Source organism: Puma concolor, chromosome A1 (genome assembly GCF_028749965.1).
Source record: "Puma concolor isolate L17-30 chromosome A1, mPumCon1.1.hap2, whole genome shotgun sequence".
Lineage (NCBI taxonomy): Eukaryota > Metazoa > Chordata > Mammalia > Carnivora > Felidae > Puma > Puma concolor.
The window spans coordinates 131,458,732-131,482,533 of record NC_141667.1 but is presented as its reverse complement, the minus strand read 5'-3'; the positions used below and the strand labels follow the sequence as shown (position 1 = coordinate 131,482,533).

Sequence of the window (23,802 nt, the reverse complement as noted above, 5' to 3'; positions counted from 1 at the left end):
ATCCAGCACCTCTCCCCTTTCTGGCAAGCCCAGAAAGAGCACTTGGAGGGGAACCCTGGACCTCCAGCAGAGGCACTCATGCTTCACTTCCCAACAGCCCCCACCGAAGTCCACCATCACCCTACTGTGGCCAAAATGTCAGGATTTCTCAACTTGTTCTTAGTTTTAGGAAAATGATAGCTATTCTGGCCTAATGACTCCTTCCTATACTACCTCTGATCCCCAAATACCAACTCTGTATCCACACAACTTCCTCACTCCATGAAGTCAGCTTTCTCAGAAAAGCCTGGCACAAAATCCCCACCACCCGCACCCTGGGACTCCTATGTCCTTGGCTACGTACTTTATTCCCAAACTAAGATCCCAGGCATATCCCTTCACCTCTCTGAGCAGAGATGTGGCTGAGTGTTTTTAACTGCTGTGGAAGAACTCACTGCACCTGCCCTAATTCTGGGCAGATTCATGATTGACAGTGTGAGTGAGAAGTGGTAGCCAACTGGACACTCCCACATCCACCTGACTGTTAGGGAAAAGGGAAGGGCAGAAACAGAGAAGCGAACCCAGGCCAGTGCAAGGCATTTGGCCAGAAATGGAAGTGAGGGCCCCATCTAGGCTGCCTCAGCTGGGACTGAAGGGCAGAGGAGGGCCCTTTCTGAAGGAAGCCTGCAAGTGAGTCTGAGGCCTCCCTGGTGTAGGGTAACAACCAGTCAGTTGCCTGGGGTGCTGGATTTTCTCAGGGACCAAGAAGCCAGGTTGGATTTAGGACAACCATAGAGTGACTCCAGTCTGATGGCAGGAGGTTAGGATGTACCTGTGAGTGGTCCTGGCTTATACATTCACCCAGAGTTCAGATTTCTGAGTACCCCAAGATCTAACAAAGGGTCTGGTTTAGAGCAGAACAGGAGAGTGCTGGTTGTCTTCCTCTGACAGAGGCACAGCTGCAATGTCCTCTTTGATCCCTAGAGCTGAGATAAGGCCTAGCAGGCCAGAGTCCCCTGCAGCTGGAAGCAGGTTCACAGACACACTGAAGTGGCTGCCCCCTGCCCCGAGGCCAAGTTACAGGCCTGTGTCCTAGTTCCCTGGGGCCCCACCCCTAGAAACTGCAGGTGGCCTCCAAGGCATAGGGGAAGCATCCCTCCCTTGAGGACAAAGTCAAACCCCATCCCACTGGGGCCTAGGGGCCTGTAGCAGCAAAGCCCTGCTGCCTAGTGAGAAGGGGAGCAGGGGAGCTGAAGGCAGGGGCCGGGTCCCAGGATCCAGAATGCCTTCCCTTGGTGTCCCCAAATGCTCTCTTGGCATGAAGTGCTAGTGTCCTGCCCCAAGCAAACTCTGCCAAACATCCTTCCCAGGCCTCAGTTTCCTCCTCTGCCAACAGCCTGAAATTGTGGGACCCATCTGGGGTCCAGGCACAGACAGATGTGGGTTAGAATCCAGGCTTCATACATTTTAGTTGAGTCATCATGGGCAAGTGCCTTATACCAACTGAGCTTTAGTTACCTGGTCTGCAAACAAGATGCTGTGATGTAGCACCAGTGTGATAGTGCTTGTGGGGAGCTTGGCACAGCACCTACTGGAAAGTGAACACCCAAGACCTTTGTTGTCATTACCTAGGCAGACTTTAAGGTCCTTCCCAGTTCCTCCCATTTCTGAGCTCATGGAACTGGAGGAAGGATGGCAGGCTGGATGTCTGCCTTTCCCCTGCACTCAATGCCTGCATTGCCTCTAGTATCTCGCCAGTTGAAATTAAACTCTTAGCATAGAGTCCCTAGGCCTGCCTCTCCACTGAACCTACGAAAGTGGAGGCTGCTTCTATAATTTCCTATCCCCAGAAAATCAGCAGAAATGGGTTTCTGGGGAGCAGCCTAGAGCTCGGAAAACTATATGGCCAGCCAGCTATACCCTGGTACTGCCTTAGACTCAGCCTCACAAGGGAACCTTGGCTAACAAAGACAAACATCACTCTGCCCAGTAGGTTTAATCTTGGAAAAGGAAGTGCACCAGCCCCCTATTCTCCTGCACTTGTGCCCATTGGCACAAGTGGGGAAAGGTTAGTGCAGAGTTCCCATGAATTTCACACATCCTCACATTGGAGAGTTAGTTGTGCCCAAGTGAAGCAAGGGCATTACATCTGACAGAGACAAAGGCTTCCTGGGTGCTTCCACAGGGCTGCTGAGGAAACCTGTACCCTGCTAACAAGAGGACTTTTGGATCTGTGCAAATAATGTGAAATAAGACCAAACGGTCCCAGAGAATGACAGCCTGGGCATGACCCAACCCCACCAACCAGCGGGCATCACTCCCGGAGGAAAAGACTCCACCTTGAACCAGGCCCAAGACTTTTCCTGGGACTTCATTTCTGTCTTTGGCAGTCCCTGTTCCAAGCTTCCAGAGATCTGAGTAAGTGCTTAGCTTGCACACAGCCCACTGACAGATGTTGAAAACTGATATATCAAGAAGGGATGGTTTGCATTTGTCTTCCCTGATTAGCATATTAGCCTCTCTCTTCCTATTGCCAAGTGAACTAAATGAATAAACCAGCCCAATTAAAGTGACCCTTCGGAGTAAGGCAAGAAAATGCCTGTGACTAACCAGAAATGCCCTTGAATGTCCATAGACCTGGCAGTTCTAGCTGGTATGATCAAGCCCTGGTTTGCTACTTTACCCCAATGGAAAGTGGTCCTTAAGTACAATGTCATCACAACTCCAACAAAACAGATCTTCCAATGACCTCCTAGCTTCCTTAGCCAAGAGTTTCCACCATTAATGCTTAGACTGAAACTCTCAGGAATGAGCCACAAAAGCATGGCAGACCCTTAGAATAATCTTAGATTACTATGCCCAAATTTGGCCCAGATTATACTGATGTTGCTCCATTCGGGTACTGGCTGGCTAATGAGTTGGTATCAGCTGCCATCACAGTTACTGTTTCTCCTGTTGGGCAGGGGTGATGTCCGTGGTAGGGTGTGATGGAACAGCCTGGAAGGTCTGGCTCTATCCCACACCACTTCTCCAGGCCTGGTCCCCAGAACTCAGCTCCCTTGTGATGGGGAGGGGGTAGAGTTTGGGGGTTCCTCCTTAGACATTTCAAGGAGTTGGTCCCAATTACTTAGGACTCCTGAGATAAGAAGAGCTAGAGGAGGTCAGGACTCTGCCATGACTTTGGAGATTGGAAGCCAGTGGGTAGAACTCCTCTCCCATTTTGATAGCTTTTTTTTTTTTTAATGTTTATTTATTTTTGAGAGAGAGAAAGACAGAGTACAAGTGGGGGAGGGGCAGAGAGAGGAAGACACCGAATCCGAAGCAGGCTCCAGGCTCTGAGCTGTCAGCACAGAACCTGATGCGGGGCTCGAACTCATGAACACAGAACCTGACGCAGGGCTCGAAGATCATGACCTGAGCTGAAGTCAGATGCTTAACGACTGAGCCACCCAGATGCCCCCCATTTTGATAACTTTTAAGTGATGGACTGACTTCACATATTAGAACTTGCAAGATTTCCACAGCCTGGGACTTCAACATACCCACTGCCTACTCTAAGTCAGAGATTAGGTTGAAGGATGAGAGGAGAGTAGAAAAGTCAGAAGCAGTCCCTGCTATTTGCTCTGGGTTGCATCTCTTCCCTCCCATTGCTCCTTAGTCGACTGTACCTGGCTTCACACTACACCAGACATCCTTAGCTAGAAGAGCCACCTGCTTGAAGACCTTGCCAAGGCCCCAGTTGGAAGCCACAGGCTAGCCACCTTAATCCACTTCTCCTCAGTAAGCCCAACTCCTGGGCCTCAGAGGAGCTGGGAAAGGTCATGTCATCCATTCCTCTGTCCCCAGGTGAGGCTACCCTCGAAAAATCCAGGTGGATCTTCTAATGCACTGGGCTTGATATTGGGGTCTCTCTAGACATCCACAAGCCAAAGGCCCACCGAGTAGAAGGCCACATGCTACTCACAGGGCATGTCCAAGATCAGGCAACAATACTTCCTGAGCTTTGCAGAACATGTTAGACTGATCTTGGCCTATTTTCTAGTTTTTTCATCATTTTGTCACTCAGCTTTCCTCCTCTACCAAGGGCCTGTCACACTCCTTCCAGAGGGCTGGTCCCAGGGAGGGGATCTAAATCCAAGCAATTTCTGGGACTAAGAGTATGGAGAAGTGTCCACAGGGCTTGGTTTCCCTGAGCAACGCCCTTACTGCCATGGCCTCACTCCCTAGATGTTGATAGTGGTACCAGCTAGTTTCCCTTGGCCAGCCTTACTGCTAGGTACTGCTTATCCCCCAGGGCAGGGACTGGTTGGAGGGGGTGTGGTGATGAGAAAAGCCCAAATCCAGACCTTTCACCTTCAGACATTCCTTTGACTTGGGCCTTATTTGAAGGAGGCATTGCCATATGGCAGTAGTTCTCAACCCATGGTTTTCAGAAACATTGTTCTGATCATATATACTCCTTATAGAGATTTTGTGTGCATAAGCTCAGCCAGAACCTTGAAGAGACACGGAGGAAGGAAAAGTGTTCCATGTAGTCATCCAAGCCCTTCCTAACACATTTGTGCATCGACCTGTTTTACAATACACTGAACAGCTGGTATTCAGCACTGATAGTTACTGTTGGCCATCAAAATAGTAAAATACTCTTGAATTGGCAGGTAAGTGGCCCCAAGTCCATCCCTAGTGTCCTCCAGCCACTCCAACCTCTCCCTCTCAGATCTGCCCCCAATCCAGTATCTGTCTGTACTGTCCAATAAAGTAGCCACTAACCACATGTGGCTACTTACATTTTAACTAATTCAAAATTCAGTTCCTTCATCGTACTGGCCACATTGCTCAATTGGCACATGTGACTTTGCCACTGCCTACTATATCGGACAGTATAGGGAGAGAACATTTTCATCACTGCAGAAACTAGACAGGTAGTACCCAGTACAACAGGCCTTGGTATCCTGTTCTGGGCTGGGGTCTGTTGTGACTGTCCATGACTGTTCTATACCTACCAATTGTTAACTTTCTGAAGTAGCATCTGAGTACACTTGCATTTGAGTTTACCAGGACATATACTATATGGCACATTACTCAGAACTCAAAACCTAACACTCCCCAGGCCTTCGAGCCCCAGTTCAACTCACTGCCCGGCAATAAAGCCAAGGGCAAGTGAATGTATTTATATGAGCATGTCCCTTTGCCATGACTGTCCCCTCTTCCTGTCATCTTCTTTGTGAACATAACTGAAAGGATTTTGCATTGGTGTATGTCACTGCTCACCCCTAAGTCAAGTTCAGGCAGGATGCCAAGAATGAGTCCATCACAATATCTCTACAAAAAGTAAAATGATTTGCAATTTTTATCTAAATAAAAGGCCACACCTCTTATAAACAATGAACTTTTTATAAAAAGACAAATGTACATATTTACATACATGTACATATGTGGTCACACATGACTTAGTGATTACAAGGCATTTCCAATTTTAAAAATCACACCAAGATACTCACACTTCCCTCCCAGGGCCTGCTGAGGGCTGCTGGGGCCCGCCTGAGGGGGCAGGTGGGCACAGGGCAAGGCACTATATAAATAAACAAAGGCTGAGAGCTTGGGGGAAACGTTAGTGTACACCTCTGATCAGAAACGTGGCAAGGTCCACAAGAAAAAGTGCCGAGTTTTGTCCCAAGCCCCTCAGCCCGAGCAGGGTGGAGCTCCTCTGAGGCTGAGGGAGCACTGTCCTGCAGGGCCCCATTTTCCTTCACATTTCACTGGCTTTGGAACAGTCCCCAGGGCTCAGCTGGGAAGGGAGGGGGTTCTTTGGGAATAGGATTCACTTAGTGCAATTGTCTCTTAGTGCAGAGCCAGCCCTGGGATTGGTGCTGTGCTTTTCTGAGGTCGTTGGTCTGTTCCCTCGGGCCACCTCAGTGACAGCAGAACCTTCTCCAGGCAGCTGGGCTTAGGGGGAAAAGCTGGAGGCTGACTCCTAGCTGAGACCTCCACCTGACACATCAATCTCAGAACCCCATCTTCCCAGGAGACAGGGCCAGCTTTATCCCACAAGATGAGCCCAGATCCCGGCCTGCCAGACCCCAAGAGGCCACTGTCCCAAGGAGGGAGGCCCCATCCCTGCTCAGCAATGGGGTCATACTTTGCCATGTCAAGGAGCCCATAGGAGTCCTGTTTCTTTGCATCACAGCTACCATGATGACAGGTCCTGCTTGCTTAGGGGAGTAAGAGGGGACCGGGGCCCAGCTACGGTGCACAAGGAATGGCCTGGATGGAGGGCAGCCTGACTGGGGGCAACAGGCTGTCCAGCCAGCTGTTGTCCATGTTCTTCAGATCTGAAGCTATCAGCCCGATAAACCCTAGAAGATGTGAAGAAAGTTGTATGAGGATGGAGGGTGAGTGCAGTGTTCTCCTCCCACCCCCCAGCCCTATCCCCATAGGCCCAGACACAGCAGCCTCTACCATCCACCCACAGCAACAGAGCCCCCCCTCATTTTTAAGCAAACTGCGTGCATGGGAGCAACAGCCAACTCACAAGCTGTCTGTACCAAGAAGAGTTTAAGAAAGGTGCTCTGCCTCTGCTGCTCCCCAGCCCAGCCCTCCAGCCCTCTCCCACCCCCTGCATGGTTCTCCCTTCTCTGAGAAATCTAGTGGATCCAGAGACTTCTTACCCCCAGGGCGGTCAACTTCTGGCTCCTCCTTGCAGCTGAAATCTCCATAGAAAGACGGGGGCTGGGCCCCGGGTTCATTGAGCAGGTACCCCTTCCCATCCACATTTGTCGGCTGCCATCCCGTCTGCTCCAAGAGCTGGGGACAAAGGAGCAAAATGCCATTGGCTTACTTCCAGGGCAGACTCATTCTGTGGCCCTGCCTTCAGAGAGCTGAAGCTTCCCTGCCAGGATCATACCCTTGGCCATTTTCACATTCTCAGATGGATGCAGATGTGGAATGAAGACAGGACAGGGACCTGGGAGGTGAGGGTCTGCCCTGGACTCACATTCCCACATCTACCCTCTGGCACAGAATCTCTAAGACTTTCCCTCTCAACTGGGTAAGGACATACCAACTGAGAATGTGGCTTAAAGCAATGATTAGCATAGTGATTCAAGAAAAAGAGGTCTAGAAAAGCTAGAGATAGAGCTATGGCTATGTCTCAGGTTGTCTATGCTGATGAAACAAAGCCTGGGTACACTACTGCAAAACTTTTTATATTCACTTTTAAAATTGAAGCAGGGGGGAAAAAAACCTGCTTAAATAATGTGCTTTAAAAAAAAAGAAAAAGGAAAAACCCCATCAAATTACAGATCCCAAAGGGTGATTATTAAAACCTGATGTGCCATTTCCCTAACTAACAGGGCAGCAGGCCTGGGGCACGCTGGGGCGGAAGACACAGGCCAGGGACCCAGTGCTGATGACAGCTGACTCAGAGCTGTTTGAGGCTCTAAAGCCTGCTCCAGTACAACCTGTCAGAAATCAGGCCTCCCTCCCATCCTCACTTCCAGTGTCTTTCCCACCAGCCCAGGAGGGCAGTGGTCCCCAGCCACATGGATGTGGCACCTGTAGGACTATGGAGGCAACCAGGTCACAGTAGCAGCTGCCTACCCTCCAATCTGTGAGCTCTAAGTGGTTTTCTCTCTCCTCAGAAGCAGCCACTTCAAAAGAGTGCCCAGGGTGGAATGGGCCTTACCTTCATGATGTCCTCAGTTAATTTCCCTTCCTCGTCCTCATCTGTTGTGGCTGTGGATGGGGAAGAGCAGAGAGGTTGGCTGGCAGTCAGCCAGGCTTTCCCCAGCAATTCCAGCACTACCAGATCCCCCTGCCCCTTCACATGTCCCCACACACTGACCTCCCAGCAGACATCTGCCTGCCATGGAGATTCCAGAACAGGTCATTGTCCTAGTGACTCAGCCTCCCAAACCCTGAAGCCACACCTCTTCCCACCCCCTTGCTTCCTTCCTCACCCTCAGAGACTGGGCTGCAGAAGAGCCAAGAAAACTAGCAATGTTAGACCAAAATGCAGCCCCCGGCCCCCATTCCCTCTTTTCTCTAGCACAGCACAGGCAACTCAATGCCAGGTGGAGTTCTGAGCATCTTCCTGCCCTCAGGACATCCTTCCCAGGACCCAAACAGTCAGGCAAGCAGGCCCCAGAAGCACAAACCTTCAGAGGTGGAGGGCATAGGTGACACCTGGAAGTTGTACAGGTCACTGGTGCTGTCTGGCACAATATCCACTGGGATGTGCCATTCAGGGAGAGTGCTACTAACGGTACACGGTGACAGGGCTGAAGGACAGCAGAAACCACACGTTAGAACTGTGTGCTCTCTTAGTTTGCAAGATACCCAGCACCCCCAACCCTGCAGCCTGCTCCAATAGGCCACCATCCACAAGCACAATGCATCCTACGGCCAAGAGAAGGAGCCATCCCAATGACCTGTTTGGTCCCCTGCCAGACTGGGCCCACCTCACCTGGAGTAAGGGCCCGCTCAACCTCTAAGTCCTGCCCAATGTAGCCCTGAGCTGTGTAGCTGCTGTGGTCATCAGGCAGGGTCGAGCTGCTGAGTCCATCGGAGAAGGTATCAGGACTGGAGTCACCACATGACTGCAACAGGAGAAAGAAGCTTAGGCCCAAGCTTGCTATGGCACTTCTTCCATTGTCCACTCTGAATCCCGGGTGACCAAAGACTAGCAGCTTAGGACCACACTCACCTTCCTCTTGGCCTTGGTCTTAGCATCTCGGCTGGACTTGGACTTTCTCTCTGTGAGGCAGATAGGCTGTCAGTCTTGGTATAGGCATACCAGCCCCAGTTGCCCCTCTTCCTCCCTCCCACCCTCCCTGAGAGCTTTCTGATGACCCAAAGCCCTCAGATACCTTTCCTCTGGTTCTTGGTGAGGGGTGGGAGCATCCGGTACACCCGCACAGCTGAGCTGCCTTTGTTCCTGCTCTGGTCCTTCACTTCCTCAATGTCTGGCAGGGAGTTCATGGCACAGCGAAAGTTAGCCTTCCATGTCTTGGGATCCGGCTCCTTTTCCCCTGCTTTGTATCGGCCTAGTGGGCACAAGAGTGAAGAGGACTGTCAGGGCCATACGTGGGGATCCTCAGCCGACCCCTGGCCTGGAAGGAGGAAGGAGACAGTACCCCTAAGCTCTCATGCTGCCAGAGATCCAAACTGGCCAAATAGCAGGTATTCCTGGGTGACCCTCTGCAGGCCCTGGGGGCTCTCAAGTGCCCAGGCTTGACTTAAACACATCCCACAGGTCCTTCCTGAAGGACCCAGCCAGAAGCACTAGAGGGCCCATATGTCCAAAAGTGCTGTATTGGTCCTAGACCAGGCCCAGTCTCCCTGCTTGGTCTGTCAGCAGCCAGAGAGTAGGGACTAGGGTTTATGTGATATTTCTAAACACAGGAGTGGGCAAAAAGTAGGCATCAAAGAACAGTTAGTGATAAGTGTGCTGACTGATATGAGATGGACCAAGAACCCCAACACTCAAGGATAAAAGGAGGCTGCCAACCAGGTGGGCCTTTGGCCAGGACCTTGGTAAACATCAAGAAAATGGAAGGCCTGGGTCTCTTTCATTATCCAGGTTCACAACTGCTTTTGCCAAGGAGAACTTTAATCCAGCCACAAACTCTGTGAAACCACAGTTTCTAAGATACTGACTTCACAAGTTCCTTTAAGAACTTGCTGAAACGATGAACTTTTCCCCCAAAAGTACAAGTCAGCCCCGTGCTCACTCCCAAATTCTGTACACCATCTCAGGGAATTCAGAGACCCCAATGAAGGGCCTCTGTGTTAACAGAAGTGACTCCCCTTGTCTCCTCCCTGCCCCAGCCCCCCCAGGCCTGGAGACCAGGGCACACACCTGTGTGAATGGCCCAGCTTCGGAACAGACAGGCATCTTTGTTGATGTCCCAGCCATGCTTGGCAGCATGCTTCCATGGAATCTGGAAGATCATCTCCTCCTGAATGGCACACATAGACACAAATATACAAGGCTGTGTCAGCTCAGAGGCCATAGGCTTTTAGCATGAGTCTGCCCGGCACCACCCCCCGCAACCCCACCAACCCTGGTCTGGGAAAAGGCTGACTTCCCCTTTTCACCCTGACATCTGGTTTAGGTTGACCCATCCTGAGAATGGCTTAAACAGAGTACTCTACCACTCTAGATCTCTCAGAAGGGGCTCTGGGTTCTGAAGAACTATGGCAACATCAGCTCAGCAGAGATCTCCCTCTGCCTGTTACAGATGTGCTGGGACCCATATAGAGCACCTTAGGATGCTCTCTGGTGCTTTTCAGCACCAACATGGAGGTGAGAACTCCATCCGTTAGATAGGGGCTGCTTGGGACACCTGGGACCACTGGCTCCTGCCCAGCAGATCCTGGCCATATACCTAAGGGAGCCCTGGGCCAGACTTGGATGCTAACTATGTGTGTGACCCTGGCACTGTCACTGTACCTCTTGGTCCCTCACTGGTTTCTCTTCTGTGAAATGAGCAATCACAGTGACAAATATAAGGACTAAGTCTCACTGTTATCATTACTGGTGGTTAACAGTATAGATTTTTGAGTCAGACTTCTTGGATTCAAATCTTAGCTTTATCACTTTTTTGTACGATCTCATTATCTATCTCTCAGTGCCTCAGTTTCCTCATCTGAAAATGGAGATATTAATAGTATCTACTTCACAGGGCTACTGTGAGTATTAAAGGACACAATGTAAGTCACATTGTTAGCATGGTGTCACACTTGCTTATAGGGAGTGTGCAATAAGCATGAGCCATCATTATTTTTATTATTACTATTAAGTCTGCAGAGTCTGTGTTACTCTTTGTGCACACGCATGAGGTTTTTTGGGCCTGGGCAAATGGTGCAAGGTTAATTCTTGGGTCCCTTGCTGAAACAGCCGTCTTGTTGCCAGCAGTGCCCACTTCTCTGTCTCCTGTCTCTCTGACTGGAAACCTGCAGAATGCTGGGTGTTTATACGGGTCTCAGAAGAGACCAGATGGCTCTGCAGATGCTGAGAGTCCTCGTGCTGGAAACCATCATTGCCCTCACGTGGGTGTCTGTCGTGTCCATATCAAAGAAGGGAGAAAGGCACAAGTCGGGCAAGTGGGACCCAAGACTGGCCCTTGTATACTCCCTCCATGCAGGACCGACTGGGAAGCACATATGCCTCCTCCCCATCACTTCCCTTTTTGAGCTGCATCTGAAGCTTTGGTCCCCCAAAGAACATGTGTTAAGATAGTAGCAGAAAAACCCAAAAAGTTACACTCACTTTATTAATCCAGATCAGCCCTGGGATTTGGTTGGAATTAATCTGCATCTCTAGCCAGGGTCTCATGCGCATCCGAGTGATGGGCATGTTGGCTGTAAAGAGAAAACAGAGGGTCCTGTTTGGAGTCTGTTGAGCAGCCCCGAGGCACTACCCTGCCCAATCTCCCCACCCCCAGGTCAGTCAGTTACTTTCCCCAGCCTTGAGCCAAGCACCAGGCACCACAATCACGGGGGAGGGGGCTTTCACTGGAATAAAACTGCCCTCCAAATATTTTCAGCGTCTTGGGCAAAAACACTTCAGCCCCTTCCCCCACATTCCTCTAAACACTTGGGAGAAGACAGGCATGCAAGTGATGGTTTCAGGATTTATGTGAAGGAAAAACAGATATAATACAAAGATATCTTAATACCAAGACTTTCCTCCTCAAATTCAAATCCTTGTGGAAGGGAGAGGCTTCTTTTGGTTGACGCCAAGAAATTTCCCTACTAGAGTTGCTGCCACTAGCTGTGCACCTTCCTTAATGGCAAGCAGTCACCCAGCATTCTACCCCCACCCCCCATCCCATCTATTCTACGCGCTCTCAGTCAGCCACAGTGCAGAGGCCGGGAAGGCTCTGCCCCTCCTGCCTGGCTCCCCGCCTCCGCGAAGAAGCCGAAGGAACACCTGTGGCGCCTCTTCCCGTAGCCCCAGCAGGTCTGCCAGCCAACCAGGGCAGCAAGCCCCAGCCCCCCAACACCTGCACGTACAGCCTAAAATCTGAGGCCCGGGTGCGGAGCTGGGACCGCCAAAAGCCCGCGTGGGGAGCACAGGGCGCCCACGCGCGGACGTACACTCCAGTCCCCAGCAGCGCTAGTGGATGCGCGCGACAAACCTACCGAGCCACCCAGAGGCCCCGGCGGCTCCGCGCACACAGATCTGCGACAGCGGCCGGGCGCCGGCAACCTCGGCTCGTGGGCGGTCCACGCCGCGGCCCGCCCTCCCCGCGCTGCCGCTCGCCGCTCCTCCAGCGCCCTCACGAGCCCGCGCGGGGGCCAGGCAACGCTGCGCGCCCGCGACTCTCCCGGCTGGGGTTGCCGGCCCCCACTTCCTGGAGCCCCGCGCGTCTTTGTTCGACGCCACCGCCCCCCCCCCCCCCCCCTCCGCAGCGAAGGCGGGCTCACCTCCGCAACGGGCGCGATCCAGCAGCGGCGCCCGAAGGTCCCGGCGCGGCTGGGGCAGCTGTGCCGGCGCGGGGAGCGCAATTCCGGAGGGGAGCGGCAGGAAGGCAGAGGATGCCCGGGTCGAGGGGCCGTTGGGCTCGGCTGGCTTTGGCTTGGCACTGCTCCCACTGGCCTCTGCTCGGTCGGGCTTGGACGCACGTCCTGCCTCGACGAAGGAGTGGCGCGCTCTGCCGGGGCAGCGGCGCCGGCGAGAAATCTAAACACTTAGCGGGATTCCCCCAACCCAAGCCCAGCCCCGCCTCCTAAAGAGCCGCGAGGGCGCCTATTGGCCAGCGCCGCCCCATCATTTCGGGGAAATCAGGCTGTTGTAGAGCTAGCGGCGAAGGGGAAGTACAGGGCGGCTGCTCCTCCCCACCCCCTCCGGCCCGGCGCCGCCGCCCTGGGGCGACCGCGGGCCCGCCCTGTCCGCTCCCACCCCCCCCCCCCCCCCCCACACACCGGTTCGCCCGGGAGAAAGCTGTCCAGGAAAGCCGAACGCCCCCGGCCCGCAGTTGCTCCCCTCACTCCGCATTCTTCCAGACTGCTGGCTCCTGTGGCCATCTCCTCACCCTCCTCTCCCTGGGAACGTCTATCTTTTGAAAGCAGGTGAGGAGGTCACCCGGACACCTGCCGTCTTCTTCAGAGTGGACACACTGGGATTGAATCCCCGTAAACTAGCCTGGTTCCTCAAGCCTGCTAATGAAGGAAGGGTTTCGGCCCTCATACTACGCCTTCTTGAGGGGTGACCCACGTCCTGGTCACTCACCTGCCTTGGGGAATTAAGGGAAAGCCTACTCTGCCTGGGGTGCTGCCTGGGGCCACCGAAGGAGAGGAAATCCCAGTTTGGCTGCTGCTGTTGGCACGGCTGGAAACCTCAATCTCCTCAACTAGAAAATAACAAGAAACCCTATTTTGCTGGTTTACGGTGACATAGAAATGATGTCTGTAAAGCACCATGCCCCCCACCTGGGCAGCAGATGCTGCTTTTGAGGTCCCTACCCAGAACCTAACTGTGACAGAGAGGCACCTCTCCCTGTCCTGGGTCTACATCCTTGGGACTGCCCTACAGCTGACCTTAGGATAAAGAAGTGTTTCAGAGAAACTCGGACTGCTGATTTGGAGAAGGGCTCAGGGAGCCTTTTCCTCCTTGCACTCCTGCCTTCAGCCACCTCCACAGCCTCCCATGGCCCTTACATGGGAGCTCCTTAGTAGTAGCATTGATGTTGTCTCCACTTGGACCAGACAGGTTCTAGGCAGTGGGGGGCGGAGGGGGGAGGAACGTGGAATTGCTTAGGGATGGACAAAGCCATGATCTGGCCAAAGAGTTGGGGAGCCCAGGTCCCAGTCCCTTGGGAAAGGCAGTTTCTTAACTCTTGTGCTTTCAAGTAGACCTTGCCCCACTTGTACTCCTAGAGGCTGAGCTCAGTTTTCCATCCAGAACTCTGGCCCAGCAGATTCCTTCCTTCACCTCCCCAAAGCTGCTAGCTCAGAAGTAAATTGCTTGTCCTGGCAGGGCTAGTTGTGTCACTCTCACCCAGCTCCCCCTCCACAGCAGCACCCAGTTGCAGTGGTGCAAGCTATAAATAGACATTGATGTAGTATTGCACCCATCAGTCACTCTCCTGCCTCCCTCCTACGGAGGAAAGGTTGGCTTGATCCAATTCTGGTGCACCAGAATCTCATGCTGTGACTAACACCAAGCTTGGTTCCCAAGAGACCAATAAGAATGGGTCAGAGCCATCTCCCAGATAGTGGTGGGTGCAGCAGGTGGGAGAGGCAAAGAGGCAGAAGGAGCTCGGAAGAATGAGCCTAACTGGTATTAAGCAAAATGGAAAAATGGAAGATGCTGAAGCTGGGGAAGGGGAAGAAGGATTGGGGTGCTTTAAGTGACAGATGGAGTGGGAACCCACTACAGAGATCAAGAGCTGAACAAGAAGAGCTGAAAGCAAGTGGCTCCTGACTTGTGAAGTCTGTTTTCTGTGCAGATGCTTGTCCTGTCCCTAAGAACCTGATATGGCCACTGGAAAATTCAAAATGAGATCAGGGAAAGGAAGTTTGCATCTCAGGTTGTGTCTGAAATTTACCAAAATGACCCTTTTAAAGGTATTAGGAAACTGTAAAAAGTGCTTTAAAACAATTTTATTTTAATTCACAGATAATCAGGTGTATGTGGATCTATATCTTTCCATGTCATGAAATGTACTTCTGCAATATAATTTGTAGTGGGTATATATTATTTTCTAATAAGGATAAATAAAAATTTATCCATTAATCTCCTAATAGAGGACATTTAGGTTATTTCCATTTTTTCCTTTTTTTTTTTAACTTTTTAAATTTTATTCATTTTGAGAGAGAGAGAGAGAGAGAGAGAGAGAGAGAGAGAGAGAGAATCCTAAGCAGGCTCTGCATGGTCAGCATGGAGCCTAATGCAGGGCTCAAAGTCATGAACCATGAGATCATGATCTGAGCCGAAATTAAGAGTTGGACACTCAACCGAATGAGCCCCACAGGTGTCCCTCCATATTTTCCTAATACAAACAACACTGTATAATTAAATCTCTGCCCACATCAATAATTTTTTTGCTTAGGATAAATTCCCCAGTGTCTAGAATTTACTGATGAAATTGTCCTTTACATCTTTGAAGGGCTCTTTGACTTTTTTTTTTAACTTTTATTTTATCTTGAAGCCTGTAAGAATCTGCTTATCATGATTGTGGGTGCTATACTACAAATCAGTGAAGTAAAACTATACCATTTAAGTACCCCAAGTTTTTGTTGTAACTACGCTTTGAGTACCATTCTAAAATGTATCACACATTCCCTATGATGCTAAGCAAAACAGAGTCTTCCCTAGGTTTTTCTTAGTAATTCAGGGCTAGCCCTTTTCTCCTCTTTGACTCAAAATACTCATCTTCTGTCATTCCAGCCATCCCCTCTGGGCAGGTGACCTCCAAATACAACCTTCTGGGCACTCCACTACAATCCAGTCCACCACAGATTAACACATACACAAACAGAACTCTTGGCCTCCCATATCTACACTGCCCCCAGCAGCTTTCTCTCTTCTTAATTCCAGCTCCTTCCCAGGAGAAGTCTTTCCTGTCCTCCTCCCCTCTTTGCCTCACCTGGTCCTCTGGGTCTTCCTTCCCTGCATCTACGTGTTTTCACATTCCAGGACCAGACTGTTGTTACCACAGCTTCCCCTTGGGTCTCCCTCCCTGTCAGGCCTGCCCCTCTAGGCAACTCTGCACTACAATGATCCACCTAATTTTGTTGACCTCCCAACATTCATGTCCACCAGGAGCTTCTGAGCTTCCCCAGACTCTTCAGCCCCACATTCGAGTTGCTGCTCACTCTGGTCCCAGGGGTCCTATTCCAGCCTTATCTCCCACAGCTCTCCTATCCTTGGCAGTAACGAGAGGTCAGTGGGAAGAATATAGGATTTGGGTCTGAAAGCCTGGGTTCCTGTTCTTTTGCCACTGGTGTGACCCTAGGTAAGTTACCATCCCTCTTTGGGCCTCAGGTTTGTCATCTGTAAAAAAGATACTCTGGGGCACCTGGGTGGCTTAGTTCCTTAAGGGACTGACTCTCGATTTCAGTTCTAGTCATGATCTCATGGTTTGGGGGACAGAGCCACTCATCAGGCTCCTTGCTGACAGCGCAGAGCCTGCTTGGGATTCTCTTCCCCTCTCTCTGCCCCTCTCCCACTCCAGCATGCTCTGTCTCAAAAATGTAAACTTAAAAAACAAAAAAGAGACATTCTGTCCATGTGCAATTATTATGAAGAGGAAATTAGATATACTGTCAAACTTTCTTAATTGTAAAACATTAGTCAAATGACACGTATTAACAATAATGCATGAACTTTTCACTGCATTTCTATTCTGTAGTTTTCTCATGTCTCTGCTTCTTCCATTTGCTCATCTCTCTCTTACTCTGATATTTGACAACACTCTCTCCTCCCTCCTCCACCTCATTTCTCCCCCTTCCCCTCCCCACCTAACACACTTCAGTGTCAGTCTCCATTTTAAGGCTCAGAGCAAATATCTGGTCCTCTATGAAGTACTACCAAAGCTACCAAACGAAAGTCCTTCCCCTCCTCAGAATCCCCTGGTCCTTAACTTTCCTGTTGCCTTTTCTGCACTTATCACCTTTAGGAAACCAAGTCTGCATTTTTCTGCAAGTGACCTGAATAGGTTCCTCACACCTGCACATGGTGTTAGATGGGGGTTAGCTCTGGTCTCACTCACAGAATGCCTCCCATCTATACCATTACTTAATAAGGGTAAATTTCACTGTATTAGGCCTTGGAATTTTCTAGGCTGGCAGGGCCTCCTTTGAGGTGATTTCTGCAATAGCGACAGAGGCGGAGGCGACAAGATTACCCCTGTAGGAGGCTCTTCCCCTTGACCAATCCTGTCCTTAGCCCCCTCCCTTAGGCTCTCAGAAACACAATGTTCACCACCTGGGGCGGAGGGGGGAAGGCAAGGGGGTTGTTCCAGTTAGTTCTAAAGCTCAGGACCCAGTCAGACCCAGTCAGGCTTTAGCCAGGTTTTTGAGACTAGGGGAATCCAGGGCCCCAGTTCGGCATGCTACCCAGGGAGAAAACCAGAGTCCCCAAAGCAAATGAACCTCAAGCATGCCTTCCATTCCAGCCTTCCAGATGCAAAGGGAGGCCTTTCTGAGATGCTCAGAATCTCTTTCAGCTATCATCTCTATTTTCACAGCAAACCTGGGAGGCAGGCAGTCCTAAACTGTGAAGTGCAGAGCACAAGTCAGGCATAAAATCATCAGAAAGCATCCATACGCTTGTAGAATCCAGCCATCATCACCCATCCTGAAAGGAGCCTAGTTGGAAGAAAGTCATTTCTGAATTCATTCAACAAATATGAATTTGCACTCCTGCTCTGGGCCAACTCCAGGTTTGGCTCAAGACTAGCCCCTCCCCTCTCACGGATCTGGCAAAAAGGCTGCATGACACAGCAGAATAAGCGTTGTGCTCTTACAAAAATCATAAATACAGAGTGGGAGGCTGCAGCTGGCTGCAGCTAGGGGGTCCTGCGATGGAAGAGTGGGCCAGTAATCAATCCGGCGCTGTGGACTCTTCCGGAACCTCGGAGGAGGAGCGGGTGTCAGTGTGGGCTGCCGCTGATGCCCTGTGCAGTTTCATTTCTTATAAACACTGGGTTGGGAGGAAAGAGGCCTCAGCTCCCCATCCGCCCCCGTGGGGCCCGGGACGGGGCCGGGGGTGGGGAGGGTGCTCTGAGGCCAGGCCTGGAGGCCACGTCCCACAGTGACTCTGCATGGGAACAGCAACCTCCCCGCCCCCCACACGAATGGGTCCCGCAGTACCGCCTGGGCCCACTGTCTTTCGCCTAGATTGCCCCTGGCAGGGTCGTAGGCTTTTCTGGCGGCATCAGCACCCCTATTTCGCCCTAGGGAAGCCGAGTCCTGATCTGGAGCCCCTCGCCTCCAGGTGACCCACGCTCTCGCTGCCCCAGCCTAATATAGAGTGTGTGTGTGCGTGCGTGCAGGGGAGAGGGCACAAGCCCTACAGGCTAACTTCCACATTCCTGCTCGGCCCGGCTGGGGGTGAGTCGGGGTAAACGGCTGGCTCCAGGCTGGCCGGCTTCCTGGAAAGGGAGGGAGGGCGGAGAAACGCAAAGCCTCCCAGCCGTGCCGCCCGGGTGGCTGCCTGGGACCGCCCCACCCCCTCCCCAGCTGGCTGCCCTGCCGGTGCCAGGCGGCTCACCTGCCGCAGCCCAGGGCACTTCCTTCTCCTCCCTTGCCCAGCCTCCAGCTGCGGGCTAAGGGTTTTCAGCCGGCTCCGCAGCTCCAGGCTGTGTGAGCTCCGGCAAGCTGCTGAACTGCTCTGTGTCCATTATCACTCCCTCCCCCACCCGGCGTTGAAGCTAGTAACACTCGGAGGGGCAGAGCTCTTTGTAAACGCCCCAGCCCTTCCTTCTCGCCCCTCTGGTTGGCGAGTACACAGTAGGCGCACAGAAATGGCGCCCACCTCTATGCTGCTGCAGGGGAAGGCCGCGTTGCGCACCCCCGCTGGGGCACTCCGCGGACGGATGCAGCCCCAGCGACTCCAGTTGCACTCGAAGCTTTCCAGTGGGAGGCGTGGGTGTGCTCAGCAGCTGGGCAGAGGCTACTTGCCAGGCTTTGAGGGTGGGGGAGGGGCCGGCCGGGCCGCCCAATTGGGACCGGCCCACCCGCGCGGGCCCCAGCCCCCACGCAGAGTTCTGCGGGGCTGCGCCAGAGGGGCGGGGCCTGGGTTTCGGTTTCTTGCAAACTCCGCGGCCAGAGGGAAACCGAGGAGTTTCCGGGAACCGCGCCGGGAACGCTGAGGTTCGCGCGGCGGCGTGGGGCGGGGGACGGGCGCCCGTCCAGTATCGCGGGTCAGTAGCCCTCTGGAAGTTCCAAGAGGAGCTGGGGAAAACCGGTCCCGGAAAAGCCCCACCTGAATGCACCTGCCCCAGCCCCCACCCAGGTGGTGTTCCCACAGAAGGGGTGGAGTGGGGGTATGTGACGGGCTGTACATGCAGGGGTGGGCGGGACTGTGCACAGGCAGGTGGAGGCTGAGGAATCCGGAGGCCCCCTCAAACGGCTGAGCTCCCCAATAGTATCACTCATTGTATATCACGTCTCGTTTTATTGTCATCATAGCTCTTATCATTGCTGAAATTATCCCCTTTGTGGACTTAATTTATTTATTTATTGGAGGATTTTTCCTACATGACTGGAGGGTGCAGCCCTGCCTGCCTAGTGCAACCTGCTGGATCTCCAAGGTCTAGAACAAGATTAAGCACAGGGAGGGTCTTGGTGCTTTTTGTGTGAGTGAAGAAATGGAGTGAGAGGTATCTAGGGCGGGCCTTGTGGCCGTCTGACCTGTTCCCAGGGGATCTCTGGGCCCATCTCTCCTGGCTCCCTACCCCTGTCAGGTCCTGTTGACGTCCCCAGGTAAAGGAGTTCTCACTCTGTAGGAGAGGCCTAAGCCCCTTTGTGGTGGGTGGAGTCCCCCTGAGAACTGCCCTCTGGATGGGGTGGTTGGGCATTGAGCAGACTGTAGTCATCACAGAGGAATGCTGGCTGTGAGGGTCAGCCACTTCCTTCCCTCACCAGAGCTTGCAGCTCAGGCCAGGGATGATTGTGGGTTGGGCCTGGATCTGAGCCAGGAAGGATGGAAGTTTGGAATGGTGAGACAGAGTCCAGGACCCTCCCTGGCCTTTTCAGACCAAAGTAATGCCTGGAGTCTGGGTGGGTAGTGTCACCTAAATTCTTGCTTTTGCGACCTCGAGTCTGGGAGAGAGCCAGGGAAACTCCAAATGCTGCAACAGTGGAGCCTGTGCTCTGAGCACAGCCCCTGGTGGCCATCATGACTCATCCTGGGAATCCCAACTCCAGGGGCTGCCCTGGGAATAAAGCTCAGGACAGAGAGGGGGGTCCCCCTATGGGGGCCGGCAACCATGGTAGCAGTTTAGTGAGCTCCAGACCAATACGTTATTGTCTGCTCCTTCTGTTGCCCAAGGCTGGACCCATTGCTGGTCTTCTGCCCAGTCCAAATAGTGTCTTTAAGACATGGAGCCAAACCCTCATCCTCACCAAAAAATTTGACATAAGAGGACCTGGTTTTCAGAGTGTCTGTACTGGGCTCCATTTGAGGTCATGTTTCAGAAAGTCAGTGTAGCTCAAGCTATAAGATAACAGGAATGTGTCTCTGTGGTTTGGACTCAGCAAGTGCTGAGTTATAGGTATATTTACGTAAGGAAAGTAGGGCATGAGTCAAAAGAACAGGGTGGCCCAGTGGGTGCTCTATCCTGTTCACTCCAGTAGCCCCGGGTTCCAGCCTTGGCTGAGCATAGCAGATGCCCTGTGAACCATTGTGGTGTGGATGGAGATGGATGGGCAGTGGATGGATGGATGGATGATGTATTCAGATCGTCTCAGCAGTGTGCACACTTTCCCTGAGATGGTCTTGGCAATGAGACAATTTCCACAGGAAGTCTTGGGTGCCCCATAGGGAGGAAGAAGGGAGGGATGTTGCTTTCCTGAGCAGCGCTGTGGTCATTTCTGTCTGGTTCTGTCCTTCCATGGAGATCTCTGCTCCCCATTACCTTATTGACCTGTGCCCTCTAAGCCCTGCTGAGAGATTGGGGGTCCAGTGACAAGGGCCAGCCAGCCACAGAACAAGGGGAAAGGGCTGTTAACAATAGGTGGGTGCCATTTGCTCTCTTAAAAGGTAGGTCCACAAAGGACCTCAACTTAGATAGGACCTCAGCTAGGTGTGAAAGGTTCCAGGGCTTTCTCTGAACGTGTCCTCAGGAAAGCATGTGTTGACTGACCAGCTGACTGGCAGGAGCAATGAAGAGTCAGCAGAGACTGACCTGCCTGGACAGACCAGGAGAAAGCATGACTGTCTGCTCTCTGGTTTGGCCCATGACAAGCCACAGTGAGTGTGTCACTGTGTCGGATAGCCAACATTAAATGTTGCTGCGTCCATACTCAGGGGCAAAATGGACAAGCGTGTGCTGTGAAAAGGAGCTTTCTACACCCCAGTAAACAAAGGCATTCTCCCTTCCTGGAGAACCCTTATGAATGTTGGAGATGGCTTTTCACAAGGGCTGGAGGGCACATGTATGACTTTGCTTTTGGTGGAGCAGTACCTCCAGAAGGCTGAAGACTTGAGGGCCTCTGAAGGTCATGGAATGTTGCTCAGCCCTGTGCCTGTGCTGGCCTTGCAGGGGATTTAGAAGTGAGCAGCTGTGGTTCCCACCACTAAGCTGGATGTTCTCCTAGGGTAGAGGATACAAGTATTATAGTCAGAACCACCTCCCCGGCACCCAGCACACTCTTCACAAACAGTAGGCACTTAGTATGTACACTGCTGATTGCAGAATGACAGATGTGTGTGATACCTGGAGCAGTGGACAAAGGGGCAGAGATTGGTTTTGAGACAGGAGCTACTGATCTTAGCAGGGTCCACAGATAGCTGCTCTGAAGATGGGCCATTCATCAGGGCCTTGAAGGATGAGTCAGTTTAATAGGCTAACCATGAGAGAGGGCATTCCAGGATGCAGGAACAGCCCAAGGAAAAGCTTGGAGGCTCAGAGGTGCAGGACAGATTCTGCCTGCAGTATGGCTTCACGTGGCTGCCTCAGGAGCTGACGCTGGACCAGGACGCTGGACCAGCCAGTGGGGACCATACCACAAAGAAGCACAAATGTACTCAGTAGTCTGGACTTTATCCTGGCAGACAGGGGATCCTCAGGGAAGGACCTTTGGCTCCACTCCTTCTAGAGAACCAGGATCTGTCGTCAGATGTTTGTTAAAGTAAATTCTAGGGCAGGCCCTGTGAGGGTAGCTGGGAGTGACCTATGCTCTAGAAAACTTGCCATGACGGCCATGAAGGATGAAGCATGGGGCACACCAGGATGGACTAAGATGAGGGAAATAGTCTCTTAGGCCACAAAACATAAGGAGGCGGTCACTTTCAGGGGCCAACTCTATACTTGCATGACCCTGAGAGTGAGTGCCTCCTTAAGTTTGGCACCCCAGGCACTGACTTGCTTCACCCTGGCCCGGGACCCTGCAGTGTACTGGAGGCAGGGCAGTGGACAAGATGCAGCTCCTTTGATCTATGCAGATTAGGGCTATGGCCATAACTGAGAGAAGTGGACCTACCTGAGATCAGGATCAGAGGACAGGATTTGGGGATGGCTGGGATGTGGGACGGGTTGAAGCAGTACCCTTCTGAGGGTCTCCATAATTACACATTCTGGGAAAAGTGTAGAGAGGCCCCCCACTCTAATAATGTAGTTTGTATGCCTGTAACTGGGGCCAAGGCCAGACTCTGGGCCTTGGTTTTGTCTAGGTTATAAGTCTGAGGAACTGAGGGTTATAAGTCTGAGGAACTAAAGAGAGTAGGGCAAGAGGTTAAAAAGGCCATAGCCTTTCCAGGTCGGGTTGTCCAGGTCACCAGTGACCATAGCTAGAACCTGAAGCAATAAATACACCAAGACTCCTGGGCCCTGCCCTTTGGACACTGGGTGTGTGGGCATGACAGGCAGGGAAGGCTGGATAAGGGTGCCTCCACTGCTGGATGGGGCGTGTCTATCAAACCATAATCCTGCTGCTGTCTAGCAGGACCAGAGTCTACCCTGAGGTCCATTTGCCTTCCTAGGATTTAGTGGTTGGGCTACCCTAGCTCCCACCCCTGGAAGCTCTGACCCTGTGGCAGCAGCGCCCCCTGCTGGCTAACAGACAGACCCTCCCTACCCCTCTTTTTGGGAAAGGAGGTGTAATGATGTAGGGGAGGAAGAAAGGTCAATGCAGGTTTAAAGGACAGGAGCAGGAATTGAGGATGGACTTTGGCTAAGGCAGACAGGCAGGTGTCACCTCGTAAACGAAGCACCTGCTTCCTGGTCAGTAGCCTTTGAATAGGCAAAGACAGAGATGGCATTTTCTTTTCTTCCTTTTTTTTTTTTTTTAATCTTTTTCCATTTTTTTTAAGTTTTATTTATTTTTGAGAGAGAGAGTGTGAGCAGGGGAGGAGCAGAGACAGAGGGAGACACAGAATCTGAAGCAGCCTCCAGGCTGTGACCTGTCAGCATAGAGCCCGACGCAGGGCTCGAACTCATGAACCGTGAGATCATGACCTAAGCCAAAATCAGATGCTCAACCAACTGAGCCACCCAGGCACCCCTTGAGATGGCATTTTCTAAGATGACTACTGACAGAGACCAGAGAACAAGGACTCTGTCATCTATCCACCCTCCCACCCTGTGCTGGCATCATGGCCCAGAAAGGCTCGCGTCCTGTACTGAACACATGTCTACCCAGGTGGGCCCTGGCAGGCCCTCAGTTTCTCCCAGAACAAACCCCTTGGGTCCCACAGAGGATTTAGCCTGGGAATGAGGGCCAAGGGATAGGCTGCGATGAGGCAATGCCCTGGGCACTCTAAAAAGAGGAAGAGTCGGGGCGCCTGTGTGGCTCAGTCGGTTGAGCGTCCGACTTCAGCTCAGGTCACGATCTTGCGGTCCGTGGGTTCGAGCCCTGCGTCAGGCTCTGGGCTGATGGCTTGGAGCCTGGAACCTGCTTCCGATTCTGTGTCTCCATCTCTCTCTACCCCTCCCCCGTTCATGCTCTGTCTCTCTCTGTCTCAAAAATAAATAAAATGTTAAAAAAAAAAATTGAAAAAAAAAAAAAAAGAGGAAGAGTCATCCTGAGACAAAATTCCTGCTTCAACTATCCAATCCATTCTGGAATGGAGGTGGTAGCATGTCAACAGAACAAAATCAGAGAGAGCCCTTGAGCAGCTATGTGGCTCCTCTGATTCATCCTCCTCTG

At 52.2% G+C, this 23,802-nt stretch overlaps 2 protein-coding genes across 5 annotated transcripts in view; one reads left to right on the top strand and one right to left on the bottom strand.

Moving 5' to 3' along the window:
• Positions 1 to 23,802, top strand: part of LOC147584477 (uncharacterized) — a 134,380-nt gene that overhangs the window by 66,854 nt on the left and 43,724 nt on the right. The window lies entirely within an intron of this gene.
• On the bottom strand, positions 5,355 to 12,542 carry IRF1 (interferon regulatory factor 1). The gene is made up of 10 exons (XM_086704451.1): positions 12,412 to 12,542; positions 11,252 to 11,343; positions 9,839 to 9,938; positions 8,847 to 9,023; positions 8,684 to 8,733; positions 8,444 to 8,576; positions 8,136 to 8,258; positions 7,664 to 7,713; positions 6,648 to 6,783; positions 5,355 to 6,335 (listed from the first exon to the last, which is right to left on the bottom strand). Exons 2-10 carry the CDS (start codon positions 11,336 to 11,338, stop codon positions 6,223 to 6,225), a joined length of 969 nt encoding a protein of 322 aa, XP_086560577.1. The 5' UTR covers positions 11,339 to 11,343; positions 12,412 to 12,542; the 3' UTR covers positions 5,355 to 6,222.